We start from the raw sequence: 14,166 nt of genomic DNA, 5'->3' as shown, positions 1-14,166 counted from the left end.
TTTTTAAAGATTGTATTTATTTTATTTGAAAGAGAGAGAGAGAGAGCAAGAGCAAGGGAAGGGGCAGGGAGACAAGCACACTCCCAGCTCAGCGAGAAGCCCCACATGTGGCTCAATCCCAGATCCAAGATCATGATCTGAGCAGAAGTCAGACACTCAGCCAACTGAAACTCCCAGGCGCCCCAAGATTTTAAAACTTTAAGGTTGATCTCAAACCCTCCTCAAAAGGGACCACTCTGCTTTATGTAAATAAGTGTCTCCTTAATATTGCCTTCATTAAAAGACCCAAGAAAAGAACATCAGTGTTTGCTGATGGAAAAGTATAACTGTCTTTAAGGGTAATTGGTTAATTATGGCAGATAATTGTCTGCAAATAATGGAGAGGCAGGTAATAAAGAGAAAGGGGGGGCTGTTCAAAGGGGCTCTTGCACAGGTAAGCAGGCCCTGGCGTTGGAGTGCAGCGAGGCTGGGGCTGGGAGGGGGCACTGCCCCAATCCTCCAGGACCGCCATTCCGGTAGCAGTGAAAGTGCAGAAAGACTCTGGAGGGCCTACTTGGCGTGGCCAATGTTTATTTGGCCACCTGGAGACTTTGAGAAGCGACAGACTACCCCAATACTATTAGTTGGGAAAAGATCTTTTCAGGCCACCCCCACCCTCTCCCAACCAAAAACAGGGACGCAGCTCCAGAATAAAGGATTATCTTTAGATTGAATAAATTTGGCTTAATGAAAAGCTCGCTACATTAATATTTCATTGCAAATCTGTAGACTTGCAATCACTGCCTCCCCTGGTCTTCGAACTGGCGTTCGCAAACTGCCACCCGCAGGCGCTTTGCTTCGGACCAGGGCCGCCCCTTTCTGGAACAGCGAGGAAGGCAGAGAGCCCGGCTTTTAAAACGCTGCTGCCGTCTTCTTCTCAGTCCTTGTTTCACTCCCTTTCCCCTTGTGTGAGAGAGTGGGGAAGTAGACAGTTCAGTCAAAACCAAATGGATTTGAAAGGACAAACTGGTCAAGAAAGTCTATTTCTGGGACGCCTGGGTGGCTCAGTTGGTTAAGCAGCTGCCTTCGGCTCAGGTCATAATCCCAGGGTCCTAGGATGGAGTCCCACATCGGGCTCCTTGCTCGGCAGGGAGCCTGCTTCTCCCTCTGCCTCTGCCTGCCTCTCTGTCTGCCTGTGCTCGCTCTCTCTTCCTCTCTCTCTGACAAATAAATAAATAAAATCTTTAAAAAAAAAAAAAAAAGAAAGAAAAAAGAAAAAGAAAGTCTATTTCCACCCCAGCCTTTGTGGCTTTTTCCGCCCAGATTGCCCTAGCAGCCAATGACGTCATCCCAATGACAGAGCGCCACCTGTGGGAGAGGGTGGAGAGCTGCAGCGGACGCGGAGGGTTACCTGAAATTTTGCTTAGGCTATGTCTGCACCCCAAGGCTGGAATCCTTCCCAGGGTCTGACGGAACGCTCTCTCTAGAAACCCACACATACTTTTGGGTAAATTGGAAGGGGAGGTGAACCATGAGAGACTATGGACTCTGAACAACAATCTGAGGGGTTTGAAGTGGCGAGGGGGTGGGAGGTTGGGGTACCAGGTGGTGGGTATTATAGAGGGCACAGCTTGCATGGAGCACTGGGTGTGGTAAAGAAATAATGAATACTGTTTTTCTGAAAATAAATAAATTGGGAAAAAAAAAAGAAAAAAAAAAAAAAGAAACCCACACATACCCAGAAGGACTTGCATCAAATTCCAAAAGGTTTCTGGACACACTCTTCCCTCATCCCCCCAAAACCCGCATGGACTCTGGTTAAGGACCCTAAATCTGGGCAAACAATTCTCATCTATCATTTCTCAGTCCAGTGATACATTTACAGTTAAAGTTGTAATGTTTCACTCAGAAATATCCAAGCAAAAATGTGATATATCTTATCTTGGTCTCTGTCAGAAGCTTTATTTTATCCTCATCAATGTTGTTTAAATAAAACAAAACTCTACCTAGGGCACCTGGGTGACTCAGTTGGTTGAGGAACTGCCTTCCTCTCAGGTCATGATCCAGGAGTCTTAGGATCGAGTCCTGCATCCGGCTCCGAGCTCTATGGGGAGTCTGCTTCTCCCTCTGACCTTCTCTCCTCTCATGTTCTCTCTCAAATAAATACATAAAGTCTTTAAGAAAGAAAACTCTACCTAAATAGATTAGCCAAAAGTAAATTTAATTGGATAAGCCAAACAACATGATGTTATACAAGAAGATACCATTGAGGAAAGCTGGGTGAAGATATATGGACCCCCCCTGTACTTTTTGTTTGTTTGTTTGTTTCTTATGAACGTAGAATTATTTCCAAATAAAAAGTAAGTTTTTTAAAAATGGAAAAGAGGGGCACCTGGGTGACTCAGGTGGTTGAACGTCTGCCTTCTGCTTGGGTCATGGTCTCAGGGTCCTGGGATCAAGCCCTGCATCGGGCTCTCTGCTTCCCCCTCTCCCTCTGTCTGCCTCTCTGCCTACTTGTGATTTCTGTCAAATAAATAAACAAAATCTTAATAAATAAATAAATAAAAATGGAACAGAGTTGGGGTGCTTGCCTGGCTCAGTGGATAGAGCATGCCACTCTGATCTCAGGGGCATGAGTTCAAATCCCACACTGGGCGTGGAGCCCACTTTAAAAAAATGGAAGAGTTTTACTAAGATAAATTGTAAAAAGTTATTACATTACCTATGATAAATTAACATATGAACCGGTGGTTGCCGGTTCATTTTTTAAGCCAATTTGCTATTAGCCAATTTAAAATTGGATACAAAATTTAAAAATTCATGAAAATATTCCAAACAAGCAAAGCAGACATATTTGACTGAAAATTATTTTGATGATTTTAAGTTAATTTTCTAAATGAACAAAAACAATGAAACGAAAATACAAATTCCCAGAACAGACTCAAGGTTCACAAAAAACTATGAATCAAGGCTGAAAATCAATGATCAAAGATGCGTAAAGCACAAAGAGTTGTCAGAAAGGCAGTCACTTGAGGGGAACAGCCAGGAAGTAGCTGCTTTGTGTTTATACATAGGTACCCCCAGGTGGGAAGACTGTCAGGTTCCAGTAGCCTTAGACCCGCTGTTTTCCTTTCCCATGGTGGGAAGAAATCTCTTCATAGCCCCTGCAGGAGGAAGGACTGGGGGTCAGGGTCTTCCTTCTCTGCCTTCACTATTGGAGTCCACTGTACTTTATGTGGGGTCCTCTCAGAAACAGAGACCCAGGCACAGCTGTCAACAAACCGTTGAGGGCACCTGACTGGCTCACTCTGTGGAACATGTGAATCTTGATCTTGGGGTTGTGAGTTCAAGCCTGACATTGGGTGTAGAGATTACTTAAAAAGAAAGAAAGAGAGAGAGAAAGAAAGAAAGAAAAGAAGGAAGGAAGGAAGGAAGGAAAGAAGGACGGAAGGGAGAAAGGGAGAAAGAGGGGGGAAGGAAGGAAACTGTTGAAACCACGCCGGCCATCTTGGGAATTTCCTGCCACTACACCCCTGTTCTTGGTGGAAAGGAAAGCAGAGAGCAGGGGTTCTGCCAGCTCCTTCACTCACCAGGTTGGTGACCCCAGGGACCTAGTTTGGGAAAGTTTAAGGAGTCAGGAGAGCTGAGAACTGCTAGGAAAAAGTTCTGACTTCTTCTCCAGGGCTTTTGTAAATCAGTTACTCTGAGCTTAAAGTTCCTGGGGGTGGGAAGGAAGTGATGGGCCCCTCAGGGTTGATCCCACTCTTCGCCAGGGGTCATGTGGGATGGGGTCTTCCACTCAAGAGAAGGCAGCACGGGCTGAACCGGGGAAGAGCCACTGCCTGGGACTTAGAAGCCAGGTTTAAATTAGCAGGAATTAGGCCCATTCCTGCATCTGTTAACATGGGCATTCCAGTTCAATCTCCTCAGAGGTGAGTGACATTTCCCAGTTAGTTATGGGCTGTGTCTCCCATGGGACTTAAAAAAGAATCAGAAATACCACCCTGTTCCCTGGACTTAGGACAGGGAGTGGACAAGAAGGCAGCCTCAGCAAGTCAGGGCTGTAACCCGTCAGGGCTGAGTCTGCTGTGAAAGGCGTGTGTGATCAACAGATGAAGCGTGTGAGCAAGAAGGTCTGGGGGAATGGGCCAGTGGGGGCCCCGGGAAGGCCGCTGCTGGGGCTAGGCCCAGCGTGGGGCTGGCAGGAGAGGAGAGAGGAGCTAATCTAGGAGTCTGGTGCCTGGCGTGCCTCGCCTATGAGGCAAGAGGGCCGTTCTGTGGGGTGCTGGGCAGGGGCAGGAAGCACAGCCCGACTGATCTGGGATCAGGGCCACTGGGAGGCATGCGGTTCACAGAGAGCACAGTGGGGCCCACCCGGGGTGGGGCTGTGAGCCCCTTTCCCACAAACTCAGGTCACAGCTGGCAGAGACACAGGTGAGGAGGCGAGCTTGCAGTGGCTTCTGGAAAGAGGGCTGGTGTGGAAATTCAGAAATGCCTGTATCTGAGGCTCACCAAGTGCCAGACGCTCAGTGGCACTTTAAATGCCACAGATAAAAAGTGAGAGACTCTCCAGGTGGCAGGCGAGACGAGAGGTCAGGGACCCGGAGCCTCCGAGGCTCAGACGCCAGAATGAAGAATAAAAACACCTTGGAGACCCCTGTGACCCTGAGTGTGGGGGCAGAATGTCAATGCAGCCCGGCTGGCCTGCAGCTCTGAGCTGAGGCGTGCGCAGGACAGGCCCAGAATCTGTAGATTAAGGGCTAGTGGCCTCTTCAGAACCGCCAGGGTGCCAGGAGCTGGACGAGCCCCTTTAGGGTCAAGGCTCAGTGGGAAACACAGAGGCTCAGTGCTCAGACGACAATGGGCCGCTCGTCACGCCCCTGCCCGTGTCCCTGATGGATGGTCACCCGTGTGTGGGGAGAATGGGCCCTCTGCCCCTCTTCTAACCAGCCCCCTTGTAATCAAAAGAGGTTGCTATCAGCCAGCAGATAAGCCCATTGCAGATGGGCCCTCTTGTTCCATGGCTTTCCAGGGCCTGGCTGGGCCACTCACATGCTTGGTGGTCAGATCTGTGGACAGCACGCATGTCCCACGCTCAGTCACAGGAGGGACAGTGACAGGAGGTGCTGGCTGAGCAGTGTGCACATGCCTGCAGGTGCAAAATGTTTCTTTCTCTATTGCGCCCTCCTGTCTGTCTGTCTGCATCTCTCCCTGCTCTCTTCGGTGCCTGACAGCCCCATAGGGTTGTGCTTCCTGTCTCCTGGAGACACTGTACGTGCACTCCCTTTGGGGTCTCACTGGGACTTGACCTTCCCCTGCCCGGACCGTCCGAGACCCCAGCGCTGGCCAGGAGTCCCTCATTGGGTTTGTCCTGCTGGCCCCGCCTCACCAAAGAAGTTTTACTTGGAGAGGATCCCTTGCATCTCTCTCTCTGGCTGGAGCGGTAAGAGGTCACCTGGAGGATCCACATCTTGATTCCAGTCAGCTGCCGTGCAGAGGGCATCACGGTCCTGCCCGTGACTGTCTCCGAACCTGGGCAGGGGAGGGCTCGTGATAAGGGGCCGGTTGCCTGGGAGGTCTCCCACCTGTTTAGGCCCTGAGCACTTGCCTCTCCTCCTTCCTTAGAGCCTGCCCCCTGGGGAAATTGTACTTACAGAGATGGAAGAGTTTCATGCATCTCCTGCTTCCTCTCTCTTTCCCGAGGCCCCGAGAGGGAGCGGCAGAAGCCGTGGCTGGCAGGGCCCCCCTGAGACGCCTGGGTCTGCATGGAGCCTCAGCCAATTTGGAAAGCACGGTGACCCAAGCAGGTGTTGCAGCGGTCGTGTCAAATTCTGCCGTTCAGGCGTGCCATCAGTGTGCACACACAGAAATCCATGACACAAAAGGCCCAGCCTTCCCCACCCCGCCGGTGCTTAGAAACTCCCGGCTCTAATGAGAAACGAGAGCTGAAAGGAGAGAGGTGGGGGGCTAGGCCACATCAGTGCAGGCTGGAGCCGGATCTCGGAGGAGGCCGACCCACTTCTTTTGGAGGTAAAGGGCCTTGCGGACCAGTCCGCCGAAATGTCACTTGAATAGACACTGTGACCCACACAGGGGGCTCCTTTGTCCTCCTCTCTCCCTCGTTACTCTGGGAGGGAGGCCTGTCCACACAGCACCCCTAGCTACTCCCTTTGCTTTTCCCTGGGGCTTCCCTGGTCCCCTCACCCAGGGGACTTCTTATGGCCATAAACCTTCCTGATTCCAGCGGCCCCCTTGAACGAGACAGGCGAGGACATCGAGGAGGAAGGTCCAGGTGGGCACGCCTGGCGCTGAGCCTCCCTTTCTGATTGTGTGGTGAGTTACTTAGCCAACAATAGATGTTTATGTGTATTTTTTTAGAGCTTGTATTTATTAAACAGCCTGCAAACGGGAGACCGCGATATTGGTCCTGAAAGCACAGTGAGTTGAAAGGGACAATTAGGGGAGCAGAAAGAGATATGGAGCCTGGAGCTGTAAAAGATATTTTAATGCGCAATCAAAGGGTTCTTGAGATAGTTTCCAAGTAGACAGAAGGTATAAGAAAATTGGCCCATTACAAGCTGATAGTGGGGGGATCGGTGACACAGGGTGGAACAACGGCTGATGTGTGAAACTCCCATTGGAGGAAAGTGAGTCCGGAGAGCCAAACAGGGAGGAGACGAGCCAGAATGTCACCACGGCTGGGTCAGCGGGCTCAGCAGCATGGCTTGACCCGGATCCAGCCGAAATGTACACGCACTTCAGTCAATCATACAATGTGCAAAGGGAAAGGCTGGCATCCTCTGGGTCGAGCTGGAGTAGGGCCCTGAGGAGCTGGGTCCTGGAGGTGAGTTCTGGCCAGGGACATGTGGGGACGGCCTGGGCAGTTGGTGAGCCTTGGAGAGATTTGCTGTCGGGCCCTGGGAGCTCTCCCAGCAAACTTGCTCTCTCTGACCCCTGGGCCCTGCCTCTTGTCCTCCAAGAAGCTTTCCTGCCCCGCCCCCCCACTCCCTGGCTCTCTCACACTTGCCAATAGGCCTTCTAGAATCGCGTTCATCACAGTGGCAGAGTGCTGGGTGATTAGTTAGGTGACAAGTAAACATTTGCTAAATGGGATTCTTGGCTCCCTGGTAATGAACAGCCCCTAGCAGGAGAAAATAAGGGGGAGATGATGTCTGGAGGGTTCTGGGGGTTGCCAGGGGTCAGCCAAAGGGGGCACAGGTAGAGGTGGCATGCCTGGAGGCAAGGGAGGGGCTGAGGTCTGAGCCCTGCGTGGAGGGGAAAGGAGGAAGCATGGGGGGTAAAACGGCTATGGGATACTTTCCGGGCCTGGAAGCAGCAGGTGTCTGGGAATGGGACTGTGGCCCAGGCAGATTTCCAGGGAGTGCTCCAGCATGCTGGCACGAGGGAAGGATCTGGCTGAGCAGAAGAGGCAAGTTAGGATGATGAAACCCACTGTTGAGGAACATTGGCAAGCACGCCACGAGTGGGGACACGTGCTCGGAAAGACGCTGGGGGTGTGGGGTAGGGAAGAAGACCGCAGAGGGGAGCCATACCACCACTGCAGAGTCAAGGCCAAGTCCCTGAGTAGGATTCCCCCAACCTCCCCCTTGCCAGGCTCGCCTCCCACGCCCACCACCCCTCACAGGGTTCCCAGTCCTCAACTCCTAGCTCTCTGCCGGTATCCCAAACCAGCACGATGCTGCTGTAACCCTCCAGCCTTCTGCCTCGAATACTCCCCGCACTCTTCTTTGGCCACCTCCTCATCCTGTTAGAGACATCAGGTGTCACCCTCACCTGGAAGTCCTCCTGGACCGTCCTCGCCTCAGTTGACTTTCTCACGGTGGGGGAAGGGCCACTACCAGAGATACCGATCACATACCTGTTTCCACTCTAGCCTCTCACTCCTCATAGGAGAGTCACATCTTCCCACTTTTATGTCCCCAGAGCCTGCGCCAACGGCGGGCACATGTAGGCCTTTGATCAGCACTTGTTGAAGGGAAAGAGCTGAGTGAAGATGGCAGAGGGGTGACCCTGTTAGGAACAGAGGAGGAGGACAGGATTCCCAGGGGCAAGAAGCCACATCTCCAGGCCCTGGCCCACCCAGGAGGAATGCTGCGTCTGGTGACCAGAGAGGTCTAGCCCCTGGCTTGTCAACTTGCTCTGGTGCTTTGGGCAATGGTGCCATCGTTCCTGTGTGGCCTGTGAGCTGCTGAGTGACAAGTGATGTCATTCACGATAGAGCCGCTTTCATTCCCGCTACCTCTTAGAGGAGAAAGCTGCTAAAAATACACCCGCCGTCCTGGGCCCCTCTGCCTTGCCTCTAATAACAGTCGGCAGCCAGAGACCGAGCTGCACTTGACAGAGGCGGTCATTTATAAAACATTAGCATTTCTCGTACTGACATTTCACTTTCATATTGCAGGACTTACTAAGTCTGTTTAAAAAAATTTAATAAAGTGTTTGGACTCTTGATTTTCCCACTGAGGGCTTTGCTGTCTGACGCTGGAAATGAAATCAACAACAGGACAACATCCTCGGGTTCTGAGGGACAGCCAGGGCCCGTGGGCACCGGCCTGGGGAAGAGCAGGCGGGCAGGGAGAGAGCATGTGTTTTGCTCTGCCATCCCCGCGCTCCTGTTAGTGCAGGTTTCAAGCCTTGTACAGAGGAAGATTGTTCAGTCACACCTGAAAACCCAGCTCTCCCCTCTCTACTGAGGAGAGAACTGCCTCATTTCTCTGAAGCGAGAGGGGCAGGTGCAGCCCCCAGACCCTCTCTGCTGCTGTCTCAGTGGATCCCTGGCCTCCTGGGAAGCCCTCTGGGCCCCAGGAACTGGCAGCTCCCTTCCGGCCACTCCTGAGGCCCCGAAGAATCCACAGCTCAGCTGCCGCGGGTGCGGCTCTTGGGAACCAGCCAGGAAGGATCCAGGACCAGCCTGGTCCAGAAAGAGCCGCAGAGACTGGGCCGATCCACGGCCAGGGTGTGGGAAGTGAGTCATGTTCCGTGAGGGTGAGGGAAGAACCCTAGAATGGAGAACGTGTGTGTGTGTGTGCGTGTGTTCACATGCGTGTGCACACATGCATCCCAGTGAGTCAGCGTGCCGCTGCCCCATATGGCTCCTCCCGCCAGCAAACACGCTGTGCCCGGCCAGGCTCGCCCACCCCACAAAAGCCTGCGATCTGCCACCACTTCGGGAATGTAGGGTTAGGAAATGAGAAACAGGGTTCTTGTCCAAGAGAAATTTTTTTATTATTGTTTTTCTCTCTTCATTGGATTCGGTGTTTCTTGCTCCTCACACACATCCTCTCTGGTGGGGAATTCAGGTTTGGGCAGAGCTCAGAGGAGATGGTACCCAGCGGGGCCCTGGCCGGCAGCATGGCCAACCTTGACTGGAGCCGCTGTCCCCTGACTGGGCTTGCCTGTTCCATGCCCTGCACACATCCCCACTCCTGACCCCTGAGTCTGGCCCCCTCCGCCACCGCCGCGGGTCCCTGGGCATCTTCAGAAGGGTCAGGAGGGAGGGGGCCTCCGTAATGCAGAAATGCCTGAGATGGTTCTTGAAATGCCCTCTTTGTTCCCCTTCTGCTAAGGCCACCTGATGCTTTCCCTCCTGCCACCGAGCACAGGACTCTTGCTGGGCTGGCCATCAAAGAGCCTCAAGGAAAAATTCAGCAGCTGAGCTGTGCTGGAGTCCTGGGCTCATGCCCGGAGTTTCCCCAGCCTGTCCAGACCGTCACTGGCAAAAATGCTAGGCCGACGGACGATGACACTGCCCGGCCTCTTGGGCTAACACTGTGGTTGCTGCCTGCCCGTCGGCAAAAAAAAAGACCCAGAGCCCCTCCTGGTTCCCTTCTCCATCAAGCCCTCCCCTAGGGCCTGGCTCCCTGATGTCCCATGAGCTGCTTCTCACTTCTCGCCCCTGACAACGACCCCTGGTACTGTGGGGATGATGGGGTGCTCTGGGGTGGCAGCCGGACTTGTGTTGCATATAAAAACAAGGCGATGCTCTAAACATCGAAGAAGATTGGTCCCCTGAAGTGATTCTTGCTGCCTCCCCTTCTTCTCTCTGGCCCTTCCCACTGACACTTTGCCCTAGGCCCTGGCAAGCCCAGGTTATGACGGGGACTGTCATTGCCAGGTTGGGATTCTAGACAAAAACCCTACAACTCTTCTCTTGCTAGAAATCACCAATACAACCCTTAGTTCAACAGATATAGTTTTCTGTTTTCTGTATAGTTTATAAACATGAGAAGACATACAGTTTGGTAGGGGGTGGGGAGGGGCCCTGTGCATGTGTGTGGACAGTGTGTGTGTATATATATATATATATATACATGTATATATATAAGTTGACTTAGTTATAAGTCAAGTTATAAGTCAAGTTTAGTTACAAGTCAAGTTATAACTGCACCTCCTGTGAGAGCCTCACTGCATTTGATGCAGTTCTGAATTTCAGCCTCTGATGATCTTTCCTTTGGTAATTGGTTCTTGGAGCCCAGCAGCTGGGCCTGGGTCTGCCAGGGTTGCCTGAGACATCAGGAATGAGAGGCGTTCCCCCCGGGGTGAGAGACTAAGGGCTGGAGTGAGGGCAGGTTGGCTCTGTGGCCTCAGGCAAGGGCCAAAATGCCACCTGCTCCTGTGCTCCCAGATGGCTGGACCACCCAGCTGCTTGGGTGAGCCTCGTCTGTTCTCCTCTGAGTCCTGCTTTCTCCAGGATTGGCAGGGCCCTTGAGACCTCTCCAGTGACTGGGATTCCACAGAGCCCAGCTCCTGGGGGGGCGGGGGGCACTGTCCCATTGTTGCTAATGAAGGATTCATTTTACGTGCTTTAACTGCCTTGCTGGATGGATGCTGTCTGCGGGCACTCGCCAGGGCCTGGCCGGGACAGCTGGGTGTGATGCTCGAATCCCTTTCCACTTTGGGGCTGTACACTTGGGTTTTATCATCCACGGGGCAGGGCCCAGACAGCAGCTGAAGCCTTTACCAGCCTTTGCCTGAAACCCAGCAGACCCTCCGCTTGTTCAAAAAAAGAAAAGAGATTCTGTTCCTTGGTGGACCTGTGGCAGTGCTGGGTGCTGGCAGCCCAGGTCCTCAGCGAAGAGTGACCACCAGCCCCAGTATCCAGGCCAGCAGGGAGGCTCCCAGGGAACTGCCCGAAGAGGCCTGCTGCACCCCGCTGGGGGCACGGATGGGGGTCCTGCGGGCACACTTGCCCTTCCTCTTGGGCCGGGCGGTGGGCATGATGTCAAAGCTGAACTTGTGCTGGTAGTCAGGGGCGTAGTCCTGCAGCTCATGGGCCTGCTTCCCAGCGCCCGCCTTGGATACCTGGTTGCGATTCCTGTGGCTGGTGCAGTTCTTGCCGGGCTTCCTGTAGCCTGGGCGAGAGCCGGGCAGGTGGCCATGCGGGGGGCCCTTGTCCCTGGCGGGGCCGCGGGGCGGGTAGTGCTCCTTGCGAGCGGCCCTGTCGGTGGTGGTGAGCGTGTGTGACTTGATCTGGTGCGGCGAGGCTGGCCCCGTGCAGTTCCGGAAGTCCTCGGCCCTCAGCAGCTTCAGGTCCTGGCCTTGGCGCGCCTCCGGGGAGGCGCAGGGGACCGCAGAGCTGGAGCCGCGGAACCTCCGCAGCCATTCCCACAGCGAGTGCGCCCGGCAGCCGCAGTCCCAGGCATTCCCGTTGAGGCGGAGGAACTCCAGGGCTCCCAAGGGCGCCAGGCAGTCGCCCCGCAGCTCCGACAGGCTGTTGTTGAAGAGAAAGAGGGTGGTCAGCCGGCGGAGGTCGTGGAAAGCCTTGTGGTGGACCCACTGCAGCTGGTTCTCATGCAGCAGCAGCCGGTCCAAGTTCACCAGTCCCCGGAATGTGTCCTGGCCCAGGCTCCACAGCTTGTTGCCATGGAGGAACAGGTGGCTGAGGTTGACCAGGTCCACGAAGATGTCGTCCTGGAGGTACTCGATGTGATTGTCCTGCAGGTAGAGGTACTGCAGGCTGTGCAGCCCGCTGAAGATGCCTGCGGGTAGGGCGCTGAGCCCGCACTTGTAGAGGTAGAGGGCGTGCAGCTTCACCAGGCCCTGGAAGGTCTCCGGCGCCAGCGTCCGCAGCTGCCGGTTGTCGCCAAGGTCCAGCTCCTCCAGGTGCACGAAGCCCTCGAAGGTGTTGGGGTCAATGAAGGTGATGTTGTTGGAGTAGATCCACAGGGTGACCATAGCCGGGCTGAAGTGGCCCTGCTGGAGGATGGTGATGCGGTTGTTCTGCAGGAAGATGCGTTCGCTGTCCTCCGGGATGCCCTCGGGGATGGCAGCGAAGTTGTGCGCCTGGCAGCTGACCGTCATGGGTGCCGGGTAGCACACGCAGTCCCGCGGGCAGCCGCCGCCCAGGGGCAGCTCCCCAGCCAGCAGCAGCAGCAATAGTTCCACACAGCACCCTGGCGGGGGGGGGGGGGCAGGGGGGGAATGGAGAGGGGAGAGAGAGCACAGCCAGGTCAGGGGTGGCTCGGGGAGGCGGGGGACGGAAGGGCGCACCATCCCCCCACCCCTTGGCAGGGTTCTGTCCTGGGCTGTGCCCAGCTCGGCGGTCTGGGGTGGCAGCCCTCTGTGGGAGGTTCCTGCTGGGAGGAAGGCGGGGGTCAGGCCCAAGCGGGGCCCTCAGGCGGCGACAGAGACACTCTGGCCCCGCTGCTAGGAGAGCTCGGGGACGCGCTCCGGGAACGCGCGCCGTACCCTAAAGTCCCGCCCCAAGCCCTAGCCCCGTCCCCAGACTCCCACGGGCGTGCTGGGAGCTCTGCCATTTACTCCTATAACAGCACATGAACAGGTACTGATTCAGACTCCTGGTCTAACAAAGTAAATATATGGAGGCCTGAAGAGTCCTTTAACGTTTTTTTTTTTTTTTGTTTTGTTTTTTTTTTAATATTTTATTTATTTGACAGAGAAAGACAGTGAGAGAGGGAACAAGAGCACGGGAGTGTAAGAGGGAGAAGCAGGGAGCCCGATGCAGGGGCTCGATCCCAGGACTCCGGGATCATGACCTGAGCCGAAGGCACATGCCCAAAGACTGAACAAGACAGATGCCTAACAACTGAGCCACCCAGGTGCCCTAAGTCTTTTAGTGTCTTCTTAATAACAAAGCATGCATGCAAGACACCAAAGTTCATCTCAAAAGCTGTCTCATTTAGGGTGCCTTCTGTGTCCTCAAATACGTGACAGCGCTCTGTGACTCAGTTTCCTCATTTCTAAATAGTACTGGTGTTCCTTGCGGCACTGTGAGGATGTGCTAAGGGGACGTGTGTGAAGGCTGGGGGGAGACACCAGGGCTCCCTGGTTTTGGGGCCCCCCTATCTGGTCCATCTTCTGGCCCCTCTCCTCTCTGCATCTCACTCCCAGGCTGTGTGCTCCCGGCTGGTGGTTGCAAACAAGGCTTTGCCTCTCCACCGTCCGGAGCATTTCCTCTGTAGCTTCCCTCTAATTGGGCATTAATTAGGCATTCGTTAATGGATCCTTAAAATAATTTATTTTCGGATGTGTCCAGCCTGTGGTCGGATAATAGCCCCGTGCTCATTATCCGAGAGGCCTCATTATAGACGATCATCATTACCTGCCTTTTTCCAGGGTCGCAGCTGCCCCAGGCTGCCCGGCAGGCGCGCCGGCGAGCAAGGACAGGCTCCAGGCCGGTAACCCCCCACCCTGCAGGGCCAGGCGGCCATCTCGTCCGTCCCTGCCCAGGTTTGGCCTCTTGCCCGTCCCTTCCAGCTTGGCCAGCCGGGCCTCTGGGGAGAAGGCCAGGCCCTGGGGCAGCTCAGCTGATTCCTGCTGTCAGCTCTGCCCAAAGCATGTAGAAAGAAATCACACTCGTGGCCGCTCTCCGACCGGCCTGCTCCCAGCCTCACCCGGGCCACTAGGCCAGGCTCCCAGGCCTGCTGCTGGCCCAGCTTTCTGGCCAGTCTCAGGCAGGCCCAGCCGCCACTGCCACCCCCTCATTCCCGGCAGAAACAGCATCGTAAATAAGTGACAGTTCCCAGCTGTTGGGAGTTATGGGCTCCCAGAGAGTGGCAGCTGCTTCCCGTCCCCCTGTAATCACCCGGCTTCCACCGAACGTTTTCAACATAAAAATCATCACATATAATTTCGTTTTTGCATAATTGGGTTCGGTTGCGATTTCAGAGCAATTATGACCTCGGTGGCGGTGGCGGTGGTGGCAGT

At 54.4% G+C, this 14,166-nt stretch overlaps 1 protein-coding gene across 1 annotated transcript in view; it reads right to left on the bottom strand.

Moving 5' to 3' along the window:
• Nucleotides 1-9,200: 9,200 nt before the first annotated feature.
• Nucleotides 9,201-14,166, bottom strand: part of RTN4RL1 (reticulon 4 receptor like 1) — a 70,131-nt gene continuing 65,165 nt past the window's right edge. The window contains exon 2 of the mRNA XM_044248162.1: nucleotides 9,201-12,392. Within this exon, the coding sequence (XP_044104097.1) occupies nucleotides 11,068-12,392 (1,325 nt within the window). The 3' untranslated portion in view covers nucleotides 9,201-11,067. The remainder of the gene's footprint in view (nucleotides 12,393-14,166) is intronic.

This window comes from Neovison vison, chromosome 5 (assembly GCF_020171115.1).
Source record: "Neovison vison isolate M4711 chromosome 5, ASM_NN_V1, whole genome shotgun sequence".
Taxonomy (NCBI): domain Eukaryota; kingdom Metazoa; phylum Chordata; class Mammalia; order Carnivora; family Mustelidae; genus Neogale; species Neogale vison.
Note: the sequence above shows the minus strand (reverse complement) of the source record. Positions and strands in the feature narration are given on the sequence as shown.